The 23362-nt window shown below is 49.2% G+C and overlaps 1 protein-coding gene across 1 annotated transcript in view; it reads left to right on the forward strand.

The window, feature by feature from the left end:
- Positions 1–23362, forward strand: part of FLAD1 (flavin adenine dinucleotide synthetase 1) — a 45810-nt gene that overhangs the window by 13110 nt on the left and 9338 nt on the right. Inside the window, exons 2-5 of the mRNA XM_075330903.1 lie at positions 8303–8513; positions 9702–10461; positions 10681–10828; positions 10897–10995. Coding sequence (XP_075187018.1) covers positions 8334–8513; positions 9702–10461; positions 10681–10828; positions 10897–10995 — 1187 coding nt within the window. The 5' untranslated portion in view covers positions 8303–8333. The remainder of the gene's footprint in view (positions 1–8302; positions 8514–9701; positions 10462–10680; positions 10829–10896; positions 10996–23362) is intronic.

Consider the following 23362-nt stretch of genomic DNA (forward strand, 5'->3'; position numbering starts at 1 on the left):
CTCCAGATGGGTTTTCCCTCAAGCTTCATGGAAGTCGCTGTGGTTGGGATAAGCTGGATCGGTCCATCTGATTCTGACTCATGGCTCATTCTGACTTGTCTTTTTAGGATCACCCAGTCTCCTGGCTGGAGACCATGTGCTCCTGACACTGATTTAGGATCTGGAATTGGAGGATACACATGTTTAACACACTATACAGGCAGTTGTATACGACTCATACATCACTGGTCAGGATATCACACTGTATCTGCAGTATGTGTGAGAAATATAATCACGTTCTAGGTACTAAACCAAAAATACCTTATATAAAGATCTAATTATTAAAGGAAAACGAACATTTGTTACATGATTTGCAGCGTTCACCATTATCTTGTGGATCGTTACATGTTTATGTTATAATCATTAAAATTCCAAACAACATCCACCCATGTGAGTATAGACACAATTAAATATTCCAATACAGGAGGGGGCAGGGATTGGGGCAATAGCCCTAAACTCTCCCTACCTCGCAGCGGAGGTCGGCACCCTATAAGCAGAATTGGCGCCCCCGCTCCCCGAGGGCTCACCCTCCCTATCCCTACACTGCTAAGCTAATACGTGCTGCTAATGTCAGTGAGGGAATATAGAAACCGTGAGATACCGGGGATAAAGAGGCGTCAATATGCAATTATATATATCCAATTCATTCCCAAAGATTAAATATTCACACTCTGTATTTACATAGCTGTTTGTAGCTTAAATCAATATGATACAGCAAAGTCAAGAACCAAACCCTAAAATAAATTAAATATCTCACATGTATAACATGTACCCACTGTATAAATATAATAATAATAAGGTCAGGTAAAGTCATGAGGAGATCTCGTCCAATCACAGACCCTCCGCTGTCCAATTCACACTCAGGCTAATAAAATAAACACATATTTATCAGACACTTAGCATGAAAGAAGCGCAACGCATTTCTCCGCTCTTCGCAGTGGCAGACAGGGGTTCATCAGGGGCATCCCCAGGTACTGACCTCTATAATGACCTGTGCTATAGAATATGTTCTTTTACCGCTTTTTAGGAACTCCATCTTTACATAGCACCAGCACCATGAGTTTTTCAGCAGTAACGTTTTCCATACTGGATATGTTTCAGAGCAGACCTGAAAAGAAATTCACACAACACGCACAAAACTCATATAAACCTACTCATGGTAGATGTATATGACTAATCTGCAATCACCGGAGCAGTAGAGCGGATGAGGGGGGTGTTTCTACGAGGTCTTTACAGTTTTTTCTACCTTAATAGACACGTCTTACAAGACTGGAGGTGTCTCGCCACCTGGGTACTGAGCAGTGGTGAGGCCCATATCTTGTCCATCCCAACACCTTTGTCACATGGGTTACCTGGGCCATTATTGAGTAGAACGCTCACGGCAGAGAAAGCTTACCGCCCTTTATCCACAGACCTTCCTCAGTCACTGGCTCCCTGCGTCTCACACTCCGTTCCTTGCTGAATCGCTTGTTCCTGTAAGGATTCAAGAACACAAGGAGTGACCAATGTCACGGACGACGTGACAGGAGCCACCGAGGTACTGGTCTGCATTGGACTCTCAACTCTAGGCCCATTCACTGCTTCTTTGTTGTGCACCTGTGCGAGCATCTCCTCCGGCTGCTGCCTATATCCACATTTTGACTATCTTACCCCTTTCCGCTCTACAAACCACAGTGATCGCAAATCTTCATCTCATTCTCCTATTCCGATGAGAGAGGAGTGGTTTGATTTTTTAATACCTCATGTTGTGTAACCTCAGCATATCCAGTGCAGAATCAACCAGCATCTTGGTATCTGGATCCATCTACGGAAAAACTCAAAATCTGCATTAGCAATGGGCTTATCTGAGACATGTTCAAACCCTGACAATTCTTGTTACATCAGAGCAATCATGAGATATATGTGTGTCTGCTGTATCCTCCTTACAGATAAAAATATAAAGAACACTTAATAGAAAAACCCAATCGATGAATAAATTAAAACCTTAAACAATAGGTGTGACTTTCCACATCATCTTTCCCCCCCTTTTTGAATCTATTATCCAAAGCATAATTAGATTCAAAAAGTGTGTGGCCCCGGAGCTCTACATTTAGGCATAAAAGTCACATTGTGAAGATTGTACCTAAACGGGAACAGCAGAAATATCGTTTTATGTGTAGCCTTATAATGGAAAACTATTTCATTGGCTTTTTAACCTTTGCTTGGACCACAGATATCTGCATTACAAACTTTCTATAAAAAGAAAACAGATGATTCAATACATTATATATAAAACACAGAATTCCATAAATCATCCACATAGTTTTAAACCAAATTATTCTAATTATGAATAAATTATTATTAATAAAAATTATTATTTTATCATTATTATTAACAACAATAATATTAATAACGTAACACAACCTCTGGATATAGAGGCGTTCATATTTGCAAAACTGAGGACATCATCAGTAAATTTTCAGCATCTCTGATAATTCTGTCCATAAATACTATCACTTTTTATAAAATGCTGATTTACCATAGAAATCCATCTGATTAAACAGCTTCCTATGCTCTTGTATCTACCAATAAATCTAAACATTTACACAATTAAGTTTTATTCCTTTAGGATAAAATTAGTGAAATAAATTATACCTTTTCAAGTATAATTTGCAATGAATTAAATGCAGAAAGCTCTTTTTTTTTTTTTTTCTCATTAAGGTGTAAACTTAAATAGATAGAACTAACCCCCCTTGTAACTTGATACTCTAGTGGAAGAACCTGTATTTTCATCCACCCCCTGTAGCCACAAACACACAAACAAGTTGTTCCTCCCCCAAAACAGGAAGTACACTATTTATTTTCACTGGACACAAGTCACATCTCTCTTCTGTTGGATTTTTATTTTTTTTTTTACCTAAAACATGCAGCTCTCAGGATTTATTTGCCACATTCATAATTGGAATATTTATTTATCAGATCCATAATGGAAATATGTATTATTTGCTTCTTTATCATGACCTCTACTGCAAAGGTACGTTATTTAAAGGTTTTTTTTCTAATTTTATTGCTTAGTAGTTAATAAGATATTGCTCCTTGTGACTGTCCTGACTCAATCCAACCTGCACACTGGATCTATATTTAATGTTTTCCACAACTACCCAATCATTCAATATTCCATCTTTTAGTGCTATAAACATTTACTAACACTTCATATGTTATTTGGTGGGAGCAGTTTTGTCAACTTTACACAGATTTACTAACAAAATGGCCACTGTCAGAATAGCACATGGCTTCTTTGTGTAAGGGCGGTTGAACCACATGAGAGGGGGAAGGGAGAAACTGATTTTACTTCTGCTAAACTTACAAGTTTAACCAATTATCCTTCCTGCCTATATTCCATACTCTATACATATACACACAGATTTACATATCCACAGTCCTGGTCCAACTACAGTTAAAAACACTAATTTTTCTGTCTAAGTATGTACTACTCCATTCAGCCATGTGCTTCATCCACCATTTTAAAATCTGTAGGAACATGTGGCAGAGAAAAGGGAAAACTGACCTCACAGCTGCTCAAACTCTGTCTCCCCATTTTCTATAGTCTGTACTTATACATATATATATTTATACACACACACATATGTCCTAGATCTAAGTCTAATTATAGATAAAAACACTTATTTTTCTGGCTAAGTATATAGTACTCCATCCAATCCATTGCTCAAACATTTAAAGAGCACATGGTCTTCTTCACACATCCCCCGCCTTTTCTTTGTTTAAACCATGCATGCCTCAGCCATGTGCTTCGTCCACCATTTTAAAATCTGACCTAAAATGGCTGCAACCAAAAATAGCACATGGTTTATCACAGGATTGCAGCCTAGAGTCCCCCCATCCCAACAAAATCCACTCTCATCCGGATTTTTCCAGCACAACTAGACGCAACTTCACCAATTTCTCCATCTTTCTCTCAAGATAAACAACACCAAACAATCTTTCTCTATGCAGACCAAGATAAAAACAACAGACAAACAAAGATGGGGAGATGATTCACAACTGAAACACTAAAGAAAACCTAGGGTTGGCAGCATACACTTCCAAATCCTTCCTTACTCTGTCACGTGGTCCCTGTCTGATTTCTGCATTCCGTAATATACAAAAAATACCTAGTATCACCACTGACTACAAGGTGTCTATACCGGCCGATTCGCCTCTCTTGGAGGACTTATAACTAGCCTAATAAAAAACCACCTAGTATCACCCCTGACTACAAGGTGTCTATACCGGCCGATTCACTCCAGGAAAACACTTTAAAAAGGTTAGATTTATGTATAACGTAAGGCTCTGCACTCAGTCTAGCTAAAGCTGGGCCCTTACATATGGCTCTGCACTTAAGTCTAGCTGATCTTGGCACTTACATCTGGCTCTGCACTCAGTGAGCTTGGCACTTACATCTGGCTCTGCACTCAGTGAGCTTGGCACTTACATCTGGCTCTGCACTCAGTGAGCTTGGCACTACAAAAAGCTCTGCACTCAATCTGAGCTTGGCACTTACATCTGGCTCTGCACTCAGTGAGCTTGGCACTACAAAAAGCTCTGCACTCAATCTGAGCTTGGCACTACAAAAACCACAAACCGTATCACAGGCAACCACAAACCATATACTTTACACGTTTTACAGACACCACTCACAAACTCACATGCTCTCTTCACAAATACACAACAGGCAGCAGGCAACTGAATATGTGACGGTTCTTCCGAGATTAATATGGCCAATAGCCGTGAGACCCGTCTGCCCGTCAACAGATACCCCAACAAACCGGACACAGTCAGGCAATCAGTGCCACACACCCCACCGAGACCACGGAAAGACTACAGATTATGAAAAATCAGCAGACTTACCATACTCTCGTTAGGAAGTGATCAGTTTCCTGGGGTGTCCAGCACGTCATGCCATTCCAGTTGCCGGTTCATCAGGATTTCAGGTGTCTCCGTCTATTGGCCCCACGTTGGGCGCCAATAATGTTAAGGTGAACTCTTAACCAGAGATCACTAGTTGCCTACTGCCTGGCCGAATTGGTATATACCAAGTGCATGCATAAAAGAATCCACACCAGACACAGTCGGATGTGTAATCTCTTCTTGGTCACAGTAGAAAAATGGCACCAAAAACAGACAGAGAAGAGCATGCGTCCTCTTGATATAGGCTAGGGGCGTACACAAGTTCAGACATGCACATTTAGTGGGACAGTTCATGAGCTAGCCAATGGGGAGATCCGTGTTGCTGTTGATGGGTGCGTCTGACTTCAGTGGATGAAACCATGATGATGGGAGGGACATCATCTGGTGCGTCCATGCTGATGGTTTGGTCTGTCTTCCCTTATATGGAGGTCTTCTTTCATCTGGACATTCCTTGCATTCCAAGCAAGGTGTGGATAACAGGAAATAGCGGCCATCTTTATATCTGTGTCATGTATATGATCTGAACCCTGAATTATGTAAGGCAAATCGACATTTCCCACAATCCCTTGTCAAGAGGTTAATTAAGTATTTAATCTTATGGCTCTCCTCAACACCTGTACACTATATACTGACTGTATACAGCCCCTGTACACTATATACTGTCTGTATACAACCCCTGTACACTATATACTGTCTGTATACAGCCCCTGTACACTATATACTGTCTGTATACAACCCCTGTACACTATATACTGTCTGTATACAGCCCCTGTACACTATATACTGACTGTATACAGCCCCTGTACACTATATACTGACTGTATACAGCCCCTGTACACTATATACTGACTGTATACAACCCCTGTACACTATATACTGTCTGTATACAGCCCCTGTACACTATATACTGACTGTATACAGCCCCTGTACACTATATACTGACTTTATACAGCCCCTGTACACTATATACTGACTGTATACAGCCACTGTACACTATATACTGACTGTATACAGCCCCTGAACACTATATACTGACTGTATACAACCCCTGTACACTATATACTGTCTGTATACAGCCCCAGTCCACTATATACTGTCTGTATACAGCTCCTGTACACTATATACTGTCTGTATACAGCCCCTGTACACTATATACTGTCTGTATACAGCCCCTGTACACTATATACTGTCTGTATACAGCCCCTGTACACTATATACTGACTGTATACAGCCCCTGTACACTATATACTGTCTGTATACAGCCCCTGTACACTATATACTGACTGTATACAGCCCCTGTACACTATATACTGACTGTATACAGCCCCTGTACACTATATACTGACTGTATACAGCCCCTGTACACTATATACTGACTGTATACAACCCCTGTACACTATATACTGTCTGTATACAGCCCCAGTCCACTATATACTGTCTGTATACAGCTCCTGTACACTATATACTGTCTGTATACAGCGCCTGTACACTATATACTGTCTGTATACAGCCCCTGTACACTATATACTGTCTGTATACAGCCCCTGTACACTATATACTGACTGTATACAGCCCCTGTACACTATATACTGTCTGTATACAGCCCCTGTACACTATATACTGCCTGTATACAGCCCCTGTACACTATATACTGACTGTATACAGCCCCTGTACACTATATACTGTCTGTATACAGCCCCTGTACACTATATACTGTCTGTATACAGCCCCTGTACACTATATACTGGCTGTATTCTGCTCTTGTACACTATATACTGCCTGTATACAACCCCTGTACACACTATACTGCCTGTATACAGCCCCTGTACACACTATACTGCCTGTATACAGCCCCTGTACATATATACCGGCTGTATTCTGCTCTTGTACACACTATACTGCCTGTATACAGCCCCTGTACACACTATACTGCCTGTATACAGCCCCTGTACATATATACCGGCTGTATTCTGCTCTTGTACACTATATACTGCCTGTATACAGCCCCTGTACACACTATACTGCCTGTATACAGCCCCTGTACATATATACCGGCTGTATTCTGCTCTTGTACACACTATACTGCCTGTATACAGCCCCTGTACATATATACCGGCTGTATTCTGCTCTTGTACACTATATACTGCCTGTATACAGCCCCTGTACACACTATACTGCCTGTATACAGCCCCTGTACACACTATACTGCCTGTATACAGCCCCTGTACATATATACCGGCTGTATTCTGCTCTTGTACACTATATACTGCCTGTATACAGCCCCTGTACACACTATACTGCCTGTATACAGCCCCTGTACATATATACCGGCTGTATTCTGCTCTTGTACACTATATACTGCCTGTATACAGCCCCTGTACACACTATACTGCCTGTATACAGCCCCTGTACATATATACCGGCTGTATTCTGCTCTTGTACACACTATACTGCCTGTATACAGCCCCTGTACATATATACCGGCTGTATTCTGCTCTTGTACACACTATACTGCCTGTATACAGCCCCTGTACATATATACCGGCTGTATTCTGCTCTTGTACACACTATACTGCCTGTATACAGCCCCTGTACATATATACCGGCTGTATTCTGCTCTTGTACACACTATACTGCCTGTAATATACCGGCTGTATTCTGCTCTTGTACACACTATACTGCCTGTATACAGCCCCTGTACATATATACCGGCTGTATTCTGCTCTTGTACACTATATACTGCCTGTATACAGCCCCTGTACACACTATACTGCCTGTATACAGCCCCTGTACACTATATACTGCCTGTATACAGCCCCTGTACACACTATACTGCCTGTATACAGCCCCTGTACACACTATACTGCCTGTATACAGCCCCTGTACATATATACCGGCTGTATTCTGCTCTTGTACACTATATACTGCCTGTATACAGCCCCTGTACACACTATACTGCCTGTATACAGCCCCTGTACATATATACCGGCTGTATTCTGCTCTTGTACACACTATACTGCCTGTATACAGCATCTGTACACACTATATACTGCCTGTATACAGCCCCTGTACATATATACCGGCTGTATTCTGCTCTTGTACACACTATACTGCCTGTATACAGCCCCTGTACATATATACCGGCTGTATTCTGCTCTTGTACACTATATACTGCCTATCCACCGCTTATGTACACCTGTGCACTATGACTATTTATTATTATGATCTAGTCCCCTGTATGTTGTGGTGATGAAGGGGTTACCTCGGCCCTCCCCTGCCTCAGGACCTTTGTTCTTTTGCTCTTGTCTCTTTGCAGGGGCCCATTGTGGTGTGTGAATCGGGGGCTTATGTGGGGCTGCAGGGGTCTGCGGCTCAGCAGAGAGGTGTGCCGGCTGCGGCGGGTGCAGGCTCATCTTATCATGTCCTCGAACAACTTTTGCTGCTCTTCGAGCTCTGCGGACGGCAGCGCGCCCCTCACCGGGGCCGTCACCGCTGGCATCATCATCATCGGGGACGAGATCCTGAAGGTGAGTGCTGTGCACCAGCCATGTACTGCCAGGCTGCGCCAATAACATGGGAGGCCCCGGGGTCAGGGGCCCGAGCCTCAGCAGCTCCGCTGTGCACCACTGTTCTGCCATACACTGGCTCTTCTCCGCAGTGCCCAGCAGGACTGGAGCTCCCCGGCCTGTGTCAGTCCACGACTTCTCATCATGAGACAGAAGTCACGATTGAGCAGGCTCCACTCTGCAACTGAGCCAGGAAGGGGTGTTATAGGGGAGGTCACCAGTGTGCTGTACCAAACACCTCATTGCAACCCAGTCTGGAGCCCTCTGCTCCACAGGTGACCCTCACCTCGCTCCCTCCGCTCTATGGACCCTCACCTCGCTCCCTCCGCTCTGTGGATGACCCTCACCTCGCTCCCTCCGCTCTATGGACCCTCAACTCGCTCCCTCCGCTCTGTGGATGACCCTTACCTAGCTTCTTCTGCTCTATGTTTGACAATCATCTAGATACCTCTGCTCCTTGGGTGACCCTCACTCAGCTCCTTCTGTTCCATGGGTGACCCTCACTTAGCTCCCTTTGCTCCATGGGTGACCCTTACCTAGCTTCCTCTGGTCCATGGGTGACCCTTACCTAGCTCTCTCTGCTCCATGTGTGACTCTCACCTAGCTCTCTCTGCTCCATTTGTGTTCCTTACCTAGCGCTCTCTGCTCTATGAGTGACCCTTACCTAGCTTCCTCTGCTCCATGGGTGACCCTTACATAGCTTCTTCTGCTCCATGGGTGACCCTTTCCTAGGTTCCACTACTCCATGGGTGACCCTTACCTAGCTTCCTCTGCTCCATGGGTGACCCTTTCCTAGGTTCCACTGCTCCATGGGTGACCCTTTCCTAGCTTCCTCTGTTCCATGGGTGACCCTTTCCTAGCTCTCTCTGCTCCATTTGTGTTCCTTACCTAGCGCTCTCTGCTCTATGAGTGACCCTTACCTAGCTTCCTCTGCTCCATGGGTGACTCTTACCTAGCTTCCACTGCTCCATGAGTGACCCTTACCTAGCTTCCTCTGTTCCATGGGTGCCCCTTTCCTAGCTCCCTCTGCTCCATGGGTGACCCTTACCTAGCTGCCTCTGCTCCATAGATGACGCTTGTCTCACCTCTGGGGGTTGCTTTGCTCTTGATGGGTAACATCACCCCTTTTTTTGGGCTTCTCCTTTTTAGGGCCACACTCAGGACACTAACTCATACTTCATGTGTAAGAAGCTTCGCTCCATCGGGGTCCGGGTGAGCAGGATATCGGTGATTCCAGATGACGTGGACATCATAGCAGGGGAGATTGCGGCGTTTTCTTCCCGCTATACCTACGTCCTGACCTCTGGGGGAATCGGCCCCACACACGATGATGTCACCTTCGAAGCCGTAGCTAAGGCTTTCGGAGAGGGGGTCTTCCCGCACCCGGAGCTGGTCTCCTTGGTGCAGAAGTTCTTTGGGAAGTCAGAGGCTTGGTGCCCTGAGATGAAGCTGGCGCGGATCCCCGTCTCCTCCAAGCTGAACTATGGCACGGACAAGCGCACCGGTGACTGCTTCAAGTACCCGCTGATCAGTGTGCGCAACGTGTACGTCTTCCCCGGCATCCCCTCTCTGATGGAGCGTGCTCTGGAGGGCCTGGACCACCTCTTCCGAAATGACAAGACGCACTTCTACTGCCGCGAGATCTTTGTCAACGCCGACGAGTTGTCCATCACCCCCGTCCTGGAGGAGGCCAACACCTGTTACCGCAGACACGTCAGCCTCGGCTCCTACCCGGACTGGGGCAACAACTACTACCGGGTGCAGCTCACCCTGGACTCTGACTCGGAGCCACGTCTGGAGGAGGCCTACAACTTCCTCATCCAGCGCCTGCCCCCCGGAGTGGTGGTGCCTTTTGTCAGAGACCCTGTGTCTAAGGCGGCGGCAGAGGTGTACCAGCTGGCGCAGTCAGGTAGGTGAACTCCACCCTTACACGGCTGTCCTATTATATATCCCCCCCAATCTTATATTAAAGGGCCAGCGACCCGTTCTCTTACAGTGGAGTAACTAGTCAGGAACCCCCAATGTTTACTAGAGCAGAGGATGCCCCTAAGCGGTGTACAGTATGGGAGCAGGTGTGGGGGTGGCAGTTCTGGGGTCCCTGTTGTGTTAACCCTTTGTGTGTGGACAGGGTCTCCTCTTGGAGGGAAGGTTCGGGCTGCGCTACAGACTGTGGAGAACGCTTTGGATCAGTACAGTCTGGAGACTGTGTGCGTGGCGTTCAATGGTGGGAAAGACTGCACTGCACTGCTCCACCTGTACCACGCCGCTGTGCAGAGGTGAGAGGGCTCCTGCGGGAGGAAGGGGAAGACTCGCCAGGAGCTCACCAGCTCTACCTTATCTGCAGGCGCTATCCAGAGCGGAGGGAGAAGCTGCAGGCGTTGTACATTCGCATCGTGTCGGCCTTCCCAGAGATGGAGCAGTTCATGCAGGATACCACCAAACGGTCAGTACACCGGCCCACCCTGCCCACAGAAGTCACTATTATGCCCTGCCACAGGCACTGTGCGGCGCTGCTTGTGGGAGTGGATATGTACAGCGCTGCTTTGCGTGCTGCTGTGGATTTGTGCTGCGTTGCTCATTAGTGTTGCTTTGCTTCTTATTGTAGTGGTGCCGTCTAAAGCTCCATGTCAGGGGTGCTGTGTGTCTGGTTCTCTGCTGTGTGGTGCTGCGTGATGCTGCATGTCTCTGATGCTGCGCTGTGCGGTACTGTTTGTCTCTTTGGTTTTGTGTCATGCTGCGTGTTTATGGTGCCATACAGTGCTGTATGTTTTTGGTGCTATGCTGTGCTGTGTCTCCCTGGTTCTATGCTGTGTGTCTCTGCTGCTGTGCAATGCTGTGCCTCTGGTTCTGTGCAGTGCTGTCTGCCTTGTGCTGCACTGTGCAGTGCTGTATGTCTCTGGTACTGCAGTGCTGTGTGTCTACTACTGTGCGGTACTGTGTTTATCTTCTGCTATGCGGTGCTGTGTGTCTCTGGTGCTACAATGTGCAGTGCTGCATGTCTCTGGTGCTGCGCTGTGCGGAGCTTTGTGTCTGGTACTGTACTGTATGTCTCTGGTACTTTGTTGTATGTCTCTGGTGCTGCATATATCTGGTGCTGTGCTGTGTGTCTCTGGTGCTGTGTGTCTCTGGTGCTGTATGTCTCTGGTGCTGTGTGTCTCTGCTGTGTGTCTCTGGTATTGGTGTGTCTCTGGTGCTGTGTGTCTCTGGTGCTGGTGTGTCTCTGGTGCTGGTGTGTCTCTGGTTCTGGTGTGTCTCTGGTGCTGGTGTGTCTCTGGTGTTGGTGTGTCTCTGGTGCTGGTGTGTCGCTGGTGTGTCTCTGGTGCTGTGTGTCTCTGGTGCTGTGTGTCTCTGGTGCTGGTGTGTCTCTGGTGCTGGTGTGTCTCTGGTGCTGGTGTGTCCCTGGTGCTGGTGTGTCCCTGGTGCTTTGTGTCTCTGGTGCGTTGTGTCTCTGGTGCTGTGTGTGTCTGGTGCTGTGTGTGTCTCTGGTGCTGGTGTGTCTCTGGTGCTGGTGTGTCTCTGGTGCTGGTGTGTCTCTGGTGCTTTGTGTCTCTGGTGCTTTGTGTCTCTGGTGCTTTGTGTCTCTGGTGCTTTGTGTCTCTGGTGCTTTGTGTCTCTGGTGCTTTGTGTCTCTGGTGCTTTGTGTCTCTGGTGCTTTGTGTCCCTGGTGCTTTGTGTCCCTGGTGCTGGTGTGTCTCTGGTGCTGGTGTGTCTCTGGTGCTGGTGTGTCTCTGGTGCTGGTGTGTCTCTGGTGTTGGTGTGTCTCTGGTGTTGGTGTGTCTCTGGTGCTGGTGTGTCTCTGGTGCTGGTGTGTCTCTGGTGCTGGTGTGTCTCTGGTGTTGGTGTGTCTCTGGTGTTGGTGTGTCTCTGGTGCTGGTGTGTCTCTGGTGCTGGTGTGTCTCTGGTGCTTTGTCTCTGGTGCTGTGTGTGTCTGGTGCTATGTGTGTCTGGTGCTGTGTGTGTCTGGTGCTTTGTGTCTCTGGTGCTTTGTGTCTCTGGTGCTTTGTGTCTCTGGTGCTTTGTGTCCCTGGTGCTGTGTGTCTCTGGTGCTGGTGTGTCTCTGGTGCTGGTGTGTCTCTGGTGCTGGTGTGTCTCTGGTGCTGGTGTGTCTCTGGTGCTTTGTGTCTCTGGTGCTTTGTGTCTCTGGTGCTTTGTGTCTCTGGTGTTGGTGTGTCGCTGGTGTGTCTCTGGTGCTGTGTGTCCCTTGTGCTTTGTGTCTCTGGTGCTGTGTCTCTGGTGCTGGTGTGTCTCTGGTGCTGGTGTGTCTCTGGTGCTGGTGTGTCTCTGGTGTTGGTGTGTCTCTGGTGCTGGTGTGTCTCTGGTGCTGTGTGTCTCTGGTGCTGGTGTGTCTCTGGTGCTGGTGTGTCTCTGGTTCTGGTGTGTCTCTGGTGCTGGTGTGTCTCTGGTGTTGGTGTGTCTCTGGTGTTGGTGTGTCTCTGGTGCTGGTGTGTCTCTGGTGCTGGTGTGTCTCTGGTGCTGTGTGTCTCTGGTGCTGGTGTGTCTCTGGTGCTGGTGTGTCTCTGGTGCTGTGCTTTGTGGAGCTGCGTGTCTCTGATGTTATGCTGCGCTTGCAATGCAGCATGTCTCTGGTGCTGTGCAGAGCTGTGTCTCTGGTGCTGTATGTCTCTGGTGCTGTGTGTCTCTGGTATTGGTGTGTCTCTGGTGCTTTGTGTCTCTGGTGCTGATGTGTCTCTGGTATTGGTGTGTCTCTGGTGCTTTGTGTCTCTGGTGCTGGTGTGTCTCTGGTGCTTTGTGTCTCTGGTGCTGGTGTGTCTCTGGTGCTGTGTGTCTCTGGTATTGGTGTGTCTCTGGTGCTTTGTGTCTCTGGTGCTGTGTGTCTCTGGTATTGGTGTGTCTCTGGTGCTGGTGTGTCTCTGGTGCTGTGCTTAGTGGAGCTGCGTGTCTCTGATGTTATGTTGCGCTTGCAATGCAGCATGTCTCTTGTGCTGTGCAGAGCTATGTGTCTCTGGTGCTGTATGTCTCTGGTGCTGTGTGTCTCTGGTATTGGTGTGTCTCTGGTGCTGGTGTGTCTCTGTTGCTGGTGTCTCTGGTGCTGTGCAGAGCTATGTGTCTCTGGTGCTGTGCTGTATGTCTGGTGTTGTGTGTTTCTGATGCTGTGTGTCTCTGGTACTGCTATGGTGCATGTCTTTGGAGCTCTGTCCCTTTGGAGCTGTGTGTCTCTGGTGCTGCACTGTGCGGTGCTGCGTGTCTGGTGCTGTTTGTGTCAGGTTCTGTGTCATGCTGCGTGTCTATGGTGCCGTACAATGCTGTATGTTTTTGTTGCTGTGCTGTGCAATGTCTCCCTGGTGCTGTGCTGTGTGTTTCTGCTGCGGTACGATGATGTGCTTCTCTGGTACTGCAATGCTGTGTGTCTCTGGTACTATGATATGCTGTGTGTCTCTAGTGCATTGTGTCTCTGGTGCTCCGCTGCATGTTTCTGGTGCTGTGTGTCTCTGATATGGTGATGCTGTGTGCTTTGTGGTGCTGCGTGCCGTACATCTGGTGCTGTGCAATGCTGCATGTCTGTTGCTTTGCGGTGCTACGTGTCTCTGGTACTGTGGTGCTGCATGTCTTTGGAGCTGTGTGTTTTTGGAGCTCTATGTCTCTGGGGCTGTGCTGTGTGGTGCTGCATGACTCTGGTACTGTAATGCTACATGTCTTTGGAGCTGCGTGTCTTTGGTGCAGCACTGTGCAGTGCTGTTTGTCTCTCTGGTTCTGTGTTGTGCTGCGTGTTTATGGTGCCTTACAACATGGTATGTTTTTGTTGCTATGCTGTGCAATGTCTCTCTTGCTGTGCTGTGTGCTTCTGCTGCTCTGCAATGCTGTGTGTTGCTGGTGCTGTGCGGTGCTGCATGTGCCCCTGGTACTGCAGTGCGGTGCTGTGTTTCTCTGGTACTGCAGTTCTGTATCTCTACTGCTGTGCAGCGCTGTTATTCTTTGATGCTGCGCCTTGTGGTGCTGCATGTCTCTGGTGCTGCGCTGTCCGGTGCTGTGTATCTCTGGTACTATGATGCTGCATGTCTCTTGTGCTGTGCTGTGTGTCTCTACTGCTGTGCGATGCAGTGTTTCTCTGGTACCGTGGTTCTGTGTCTCTACTGCTTTGCAGTGCTGTGTTTCTTTGGTGCTGCGCCTTGTGGTGCTGCGTGTCTCTGGTGCTGCGCTGTCCGGTGCTGTGTGTGTCTACTTCTGTGCGATGCTGTGTTTCTCTGAGACTGCGGTTCTGTGTCTTTACTGCTGTGCAGTGCTGCGTGTCTTTGGTGCTGTGTGTCTCTGGTGCTGCGTGTCTCTGGTGCTGCGTGTCTCTGGTGCTGCGTGTCTCTGGTGCTGCGCTGTCCGGTGCTGTGTGTCTCTGGTGCTGCGTGTCTCTGGTGCTGTGTTTCTTTGGTGCTGCGTGTCTCTGGTGCTGCGTGTCTCTGGTGCTGCGTGTCTCTGGTGCTGCGTGTCTCTGGTGCTGCGCTGTCCGGTGCTGTGTGTCTCTGGTGCTGCGTGTCTCTGGTGCTGTGTTTCTTTGGTGCTGCGTGTCTCTGGTGCTGCGTGTCTCTGGTGCTGCGTGTCTCTGGTGCTGCGTGTCTCTGGTGCTGCGTGTCTCTGGTGCTGCGCTGTCCGGTGCTGTGTGTCTCTGGTGCTGCGTGTCTCTGGTGCTGTGTTTCTTTGGTGCTGCGTGTCTCTGGTGCTGCGTGTCTCTGGTGCTGCGTGTCTCTGGTGCTGCGTGTCTCTGGTGCTGTGTGTCTCTGGTGCTGCGCTGTCCGGTGCTGTGTGTCTCTGGTGCTGCGTGTCTCTGGTGCTGTGTTTCTTTGGTGCTGCGTGTCTCTGGTGCTGCGTGTCTCTGGTGCTGCGTGTCTCTGGTGCTGCGTGTCTCTGGTGCTGCGTGTCTCTGGTGCTGCGCTGTCCGGTGCTGTGTGTCTCTGGTGCTGCGTGTCTCTGGTGCTGCGTGTCTCTGGTGCTGCGTGTCTCTGGTGCTGCGCTGTCCGGTGCTGTGTGTCTCTGGTGCTGCGTGTCTCTGGTGCTGTGTTTCTTTGGTGCTGCGTGTCTCTGGTGCTGCGTGTCTCTGGTGCTGCGTGTCTCTGGTGCTGCGTGTCTCTGGTGCTGCGTGTCTCTGGTGCTGCGCTGTCCGGTGCTGTGTGTCTCTGGTGCTGCTCTGTGCGGTTCTGCATGTCTCTGGTAAGTGGGTCAGAAGGAGTTGGTCTTCGTCTCAATGACGTAGAACAAGCTTCAGGCGGCCTGGGAGGGTCCATACCTTGTGCATCAGCGCCTCAATGCTATAAACTACTTGGTCACCATTGACCACGCCAGGAAGAGGCAAAAGGTCTTCCATGTCAACATGACAGGGAAACCTGCGCTCTTCCTGTGTGTAGCCTTCCCGAGGAAGGGAAAATTGAAGTCCTGGTGGACTTGCTCACAGCGGCCCGGGATGGAGGGTCTATTGAAGACGCGTAATTTAACCCGCAGCTATCCCTGGACTAGAGGTTCCAGCTGCAGGAGGTGTTCCCACCCTACCTGACCATCTTCACGGGTGTCCCAAGGAAAACGTTGCTAACCACCCACCAGGTCATCCCTCAGTCCGCCATTCGCCCATACCGTGTGTCCCTAGAGGTACAAAAGGACATAAAAAGGGAGACCGATGAAATGCTATACCTGAGTGTGATCCAGAGGGCCAAAAGTGCATGGGCCTCGGCTGTGGTTCTGGTTTCAAATAAGAACCGGATAACCCGGTTTTGCGTGGACTACAGGAGGCTAAATGCCATCACAGTCCCTGATGCGTACCCAATGCCACGCATCGATGAGCCGCTTGATCGCTGAGCCAGGGGTATCTGACAATCATGGACCTGAGTCGGGGGTACTGGCAGATTGCTATGTACAAGAAAGGTCCGCCTTCATCACCCCATTGGGGCTGTATGAATCTCTCATCATGCCCTTTGGCATGAGACATATTCTTGCCACTTTTCAGCGATTGGTGAACCAGCTGCTCGAGGGACTAGAAGGGTTTGCTGTCACTTACCTGGATGACATTGCCATCTTTAGTCCCCCTTGGGAGGAACACCTTGGGCAGGTGCTCAGACGGATCCAAAGCACTGGTCTGACTATAAAGCCAGGGAAGTGTCAGATCGGCATGACGGAGGTATAGTACCTCGAACACCGAGGTGGTGGCGGAACTCTGAAACCAGAGCCAGGGAAGGATGACGCTATCACCTCCTGGTCTACCCTCTAGTTTAAGAAGCAGGTGAGATCCTTCTTTAGTACAACAGGGTAATATAGGTATGTTCATGCCTAACTATAGTGCCATTGCTAAGCCTCTGCTGGACCTCACCAGAAAGAAGCAACCTCAAGCACTCACCTAGACAGATGACTATAAACGGTTCTTCAGGGCGTTGAAAGCTGCCCTCACCAATTCTCTAATCCTACAAGCCCGAGACTTAACCCGGCAGTTCATATTCAGACAGATGCCAGTGCATTTGGCCTGCATGCACTACTCAGCCAGGTAAACGGGGAGGGAGAAGAGCATCCAGTTGTGTTTCTCAGCCGCAAGCTCTTATCCCGGGAAGTGGCCTAAGCTACTGTGGAGAAGGAATGTCATGCTATAGTGGGGGCCCTGCGGAAGCTGCAGCCCTACCTATATGCACACAACTTTACCATAGTAACCGACCACAACTCTCTCAGCTTGCTAAACTGGGTGGCCGGCAACAATAGTAAGCTACTGCAGGGGAGCCTTGGTCTACAGCAGTATGATTTTACCATTCAACATAAAAAGGGTAGTAAGCATGGCAACGCTGACTGGCTGTTCCAGCAGGGGGACGCCTGCGAGGTAGGTGCGGGAGACGATTGGCAAATCAATCTCCCATGCCACCTAAAAATTGGAGACGTGTCATAACATTTTTTAAAATCCCTTATACCCAAACCAAACCTAGCACAGAGATGCCTGTGGCTGCCTTTTCCCTTGTCAATATGGCAACCTTATCTGATCAGCTATTGGATTGGGATAATTAGCACCCGAGGGATGTATGTAGATCACAGAGAATGTCATAGAAAGACAACTATTTGCTCTTCTAGGTAAAAAAGCTATAAACAAAGATTTCAGGTGCCACGTTTAATATCCGAAATGTGAAAAGTATATTGTTGGAATTCTGGCGAAGCTGTGAACGCAAAGCACCGTTTTGCTTTGCTGAGCGATTGCTGGTATTTCAACAAATGGGTATTGGTCAATAAAATCATGCCAGATATGTTGTGTTTCATATCCATGTGAAGGTAAAATCAGAATAGAAGATATGACACTAATATCCCTCACCTGCGGGTCCCAGGGGCAAAAATATTCTGAAAACTAGAATTTCATAATTTTTTGAAGCTCTGTGCAAGACATCCCCTTATGAGGTCATTGAGGGGAGCATGACCTGAGGTCATAAACCTCAGCTCCCACATTTTTGCTGGGTTCAGTTCTGGAGGACACAGATAAGCTGTGGTGCTGTCCGTTTGTATTCTCGGAAATCCTCCCTCCATAAACCTGGAAGTCATATCTGTGGCACGAGTTTAGTACGTTTCATATTTATCCCTTTTATTTTTATGTAATTGTCTAATATAGTATTTTATTGTTTCCCTTTTGTAGCATCTTGTATATTTTTTATAAACACTGCCTATTTTTTTGGATTAAATATATAAAATTTAATAGCTTCGTTCCTCGTGCTCTAAATAATGAACCCGAATATGCCTTACGCTATCCAACAGTTGTTCACTCTACCTATAAACAACTGGTGGTGGCAGTATTTTGCATGGGGCTATTGTGGGACTGCCAGTGACTGTACCGAGGCATAAATATATTCCATGAGTGGGAATCAGTGATATACATGTGTATATACCACCCTCACTGTAAAGCACCTCCATAATCGTTAAAGCAAAAACAGCTGCTGCCTCATTTACTTATTGTCTGTGAATTCCGTAATTGTCCTGATGATAAAGAGGGCGCCACAGAGCTGTTTTGTGACAAATTCATGAACAGAGGTGGGATGTCTGTGTGTGTCCTGCCCGCTGTTCATGACAAACTGCTGGCAGAGGAATATGACATATCCATACATGCCAGTCAACTGCCAATCATACATATTTACACACATCCTGACCTGCAGTAGGAGGTCACCATATTTAGGATAGAAAGCTAATACCTCCATTCTGGAACAAATGGTAAGGGGTGAAAGGCAATTATAGTATGGAAGCAGCCTGACAACAACAAGACCCCCTGGTGACAAAAGTAATTCAGGCAGCTCCGCACGGTGGTGGGGAGGCAGCAGCTCCACATTGTGGTGGGGCGGCAGTTCCGCACGGTGGTCGGGCGGCAGCTCCGCACAGTGGTGGGGCGGCAGCTCCGCACGGTGGTGGGGCGGCGGCAGCTCCGCACGGTGGTCGGGCAGCAGCTCCGCACGGTGGTGGGACGGCGGCAGCTCCGCACGGTGGTCGGGCGGCAGCTCCGCACGGTGGTGGGGCGGCAGCTCCGCACGGTGGTGAAGCAGTGAGGTCATTGTAGATTATAGGCATTTCTGAACAGATGAGTTTTCAGGTTCCGTTTGAAGCTTGCGAGTGTAGTAGATAGTCTGATGTGTTGAGGCAGCGAGTTCCAGGAGACTGGGGATGCTCGGGAGAAGTCTTGGAGTCGGTTGCATGAGGAGCGAATGAGAGAGGAGGAGAGAAGGAGATCTTGGGACTACCGGAGGTGACGTGTTGGAGTGTAGAGAGAGATTAGTTCAGAGATATACGGAGGAGACAGTTTATGGACGGCTTTGTAGGTAAGTGTTAGTAATGTGAATTGGATATGATGGAAAATTGGGAGCCAGTGGAGGGACATGCAGAGGGGAGAAGCGGGGTGGTATTGAGGAGAGAGGTGGAACAGTCGGGCAGCAGAGTTAAGGATGGACTGGAGAGGGGCGAGCGTGTTAGCAGGGAGACCACAGAGGAGGATGTTGCAGTAGTCGAGGCGGGAGATTATGAGGGCAGCACTAGCATTTTTGTAGATTGAGAATTGAGGAAGGGACGGATTCTGGAAATATTTTTGAGTTGAAGACGGCAGGAGGTGGTGAGGGATTGGATGTGTGGTATGAAGGACAAGGCAGAGTCAAAGATCACTCTGAGGCAGCGAACTTTGGGTGCTGGGGAGAGCGTGATGTTATTTATTGTAATAGATAGATCAGGTGGAGAGTGTAGGTGAGACGGAGGAAAGATGATTAGTTCAGTTTTGGCCACATTGAGCTTTAGGAAGCGAGAGGAGAAAATGGAGGATATAGCAGATAGGCACTCTGGGATTCTGGACAGCAGAGATGTGACATCTGGGCCAGAGAGGTAGATCTGAGTGTCATCAGCATATAGGTGGTACTGGAAGCCGTGGGACTTTGAGTTGTCCCAGGCCAAATGATGGTAATATGTTCCGTATGGGACGCTCAGAGGCGGAGATATGAGGAAAGCTGCCATTTCAGAATTAGCTGGAACCTGAAGGCACATCCCATGTCCAGCCCTGTCATAGGTCACTAGGTGGGCGGTATATGGGAGGTACATGGGTTATTAAAAACCAAAGAAGACATTTTGGAGGGGTTCTTCTCAGAAAGGTCACGTCCAGTAAACACGTGAAGAGTACTAAGGAAACCATTGGCTCCACATCGCCTCCCCTGTGCCGAGCCAGCACCAGGCCTACTTGTAAGTGACGGGTAATTGATTCATATGTACATCTGCTTTCACCTATATTTTATTTGTAACTGCATTTCTGACCATATTCTTTGTAAATTTCTCATGTGTATATTGTTCTATCTTGTGTGCCCTTAAGGAGATTAAATATATAATTTATTCCTGGGTTGTTATTTTATCTCGATCTACAGATCCCATGTATCTGTGTTCAGTTTAATATTTCACGCTACCTGGGCTGGTTTCTGGCCCGATATAGTCTTACTTACTGACCAGGCTTATATCTAATGATGAACTGGTGGCAGACTACTGGACTAACAGAGCCAAGCTTCACTAGGGCTAGTGAAAGGGGTCTGTTGGCCTGTCGGGGTTGTGAGCGAGTGGGGTGTCGCACTGGAGGTTGCGTGGCCCCCTTTGCCTTCCTTCCGGTGCCTCCCTGTGCCTGCGTGGACAGGCGGAGTCAGTGTAACACTGCGCCAGGCTGACCTTGCGTATTCCTTGGGGGTGCGGAACGTCACGTGTTGGTGAGAGTGACATTCATATCGCATGGCTGCAACGTATTAAAGACGTCAGGGTGAGGCTGAAAAGTTAGTTACAGATTGATGAACAGCGGTGGGATGTCTGCGTGACCCCCCCGACTGTGACATTGGTGGCATAACAGTGGGACTGAGATTCTACTATGTGTGAGACCCATACTCCCAGACTCTAATGACTACCAGCCGCAGCTGTTGCTGCTGGGGTCTTAAGACCAGCTCAGCACTAGAGTGTTAAGGGGGCTTTACACGCTGCAACATCGCTACCGATATATCGTCGGGGTCACATCGTTAGTGATGCACATCCGGCGCCGGTAGGGACATCGCAGCGTGTGACACCAAGGAGCGATGATCAACGATCGCAAACTCGTTCCAAAACGGTGACTCCTTTCCTTAATATAGTTCCTGCTGCAGGTACGATGTTGTTAGTCGTTCCTGCGGCAGGACACATCGCTGTGTGTGACACCGCAGGAGCGAGGAACCTCACCTTACCTGCCTCCACCGGAAAAGAAGGAAGGAAGGAGGTGGGCGGGATGTTACGTCCCGCTCATCTCCGCCCCTCCTCTGCTATTGGCCGGCCGCTTAGTGACGCCGCAGTGAGGTCGCTATGACGCTGAACGCACCTCCCCCTTGGAGGAGGGATTATTCGGCGGTCACAGCGACATCACTGACCAGGCATGTGCGTGTGACGCTGCCGTAGTGATAATGTTCGCTACGGCAGCAAGCACCAAATGTCGTACGAACGACGGGGGCGGGGGCTATCGCGCTCAACATAGCCAGCAATCGCTAGCGATGTCGCAGCGTGTAAAGCACCCTTTAGAGTGCAGATGCTGTAAGGCATGGGTCCCCAATTCCAGTCCTCGAGGGCCGCCAACAGTGCATGTTTTCAGGATTTCCTTAGTATTGCACGTGTGATAATTTAATCACCTGCACAGATGATGATTCCAACACCCATGCAATGCTAAGGAAATCCTGAAAACATGCACTGTTGGCGGCCCTCGAGGACTGGAGTTGGGGAACCCTGCTGTAAGGTGTGTGGGTGCTTCTGGTTACAGCTCTGTGTTAGTGACCAAAGGTTTCAAGAATGGCCCATGGCACCAGGAGCAAAGCTAAGGTACTGGCCAATGCTATGGATGAAGCAGAAGAGGTGGAAGACTGCATTGTACGTGGCGAGGAAGAGCACAGCCTAGGGTCCTCAAGAAGCCCGTCGCCATTCATTAGCCCTGCAGTGGGCAGCTTACCACCTACCCCTCTGCCCAGCCTAAAAGGCTCAGATGCCCTTCTTCAAGCTGCTCTGGCCTATTTTGAGGCTGGAGACCAGGACACCTACCAGTTCGTCTAACGGAGCTAGAGGCTGCAGAGCGCCAGGCTGAGCGTGCGGATGCAGAGCGCCAGGCAGAGCGTGCGGATGCAGAGCGCCAGGCAGAGCGTGCGGATGCAGAGCGCCAGGCAGAGCGTGCGGATGCAGAGCGCCAGGCAGAGCGTGCGGATGCAGAGCGCCAGGCAGAGCGTGCGGATGCAGAGCGCCAGGCAGAGCGTGCGGATGCAGAGCGCCAGGCAGAGCGTGCGGATGCAGAGCGCCAGGCAGAGCGTGCGGATGCAGAGCGCCAGGCAGAGCGTGCGGATGCAGAGCGTCAGGCAGAGCGTGCGGATGCAGAGCGCCAGGCAGAGCGTGCGGATGCAGAGCGTCAGGCAGAGCGTGCGGATGCAGAGCGCCAGGCAGAGCGTGCGGATGCAGAGCGCCAGGCAGAGCGTGCGGATGCAGAGCGCCAGGCAGAGCGTGCGGATGCAGAGCTCAGCTCAAGACCTCGCCGCCCACCCTGGACAATTGAGAGACTAAAGGCCCCACCACACACAGAGATAAATCTTTGGCAGATCTGTGGTTGCAGTGAAATCATGGACATATTGTTCCATTTGTGCACAGCCACAAACCTGCCACTGATTGTCCACAATTTCACTGCAACCACAGATCTGCCGCAGATCTACCACAGATCTATCTGTGTGTGTGTGACAGGGCCTTTAGCCTCCAAAGGTAAATATTGAGGACTTCTCAGTGCTGGAGAAAGAAGGAGCCTTGGACTCGTTTTTGCTGGCCTGTGAGTGGACCTGCTAGCAGCACCATCTGGCCTCCCCGTTAGAGGGCTGTGGCCCTGGGTATCCTTGGGACTTAAGCGGGCTTTACACGCTACGATATCGTTAATGATTTATCATCGGGGTCGCGGTGTTTGTGGCGCACATCCGGCGTCATTAACGATATCGCAGCGTGTGAAACGTACGAGCGACCTTTAACGATCGCAAAAGAGCGCAAAATCGTTTGCCGCGGAGAGGTCGTCCTGAAAAAAAATCGTTATCTGCTTTTTAGCGATGTGGTTTGTCTTTTCTGCGGCAGCACACATCGCTACGTGTGACACTGCGGGAGCGACAACCATCACCTTACCTCCGTCCTCCCAAAAAGGAGGAAGGAAGGAGGTGGGCGGGATGTTCCGGCCACTCATCTCCGCCCCTCCGCTTCTATTGGACGGCTGCTGTGTGATGTCGCTGTGACGACGAACGAACCACCCCCTTATAAAGGAGGCGGGTCGCCGCCCAGAGCAACGTCGCAGAGCAGGTATGTGCGCGTGACGCTGC

This window comes from Anomaloglossus baeobatrachus, chromosome 12 (assembly GCF_048569485.1).
Source record: "Anomaloglossus baeobatrachus isolate aAnoBae1 chromosome 12, aAnoBae1.hap1, whole genome shotgun sequence".
In the NCBI taxonomy this organism is placed as follows: Eukaryota; Metazoa; Chordata; class Amphibia; order Anura; family Aromobatidae; genus Anomaloglossus; species Anomaloglossus baeobatrachus.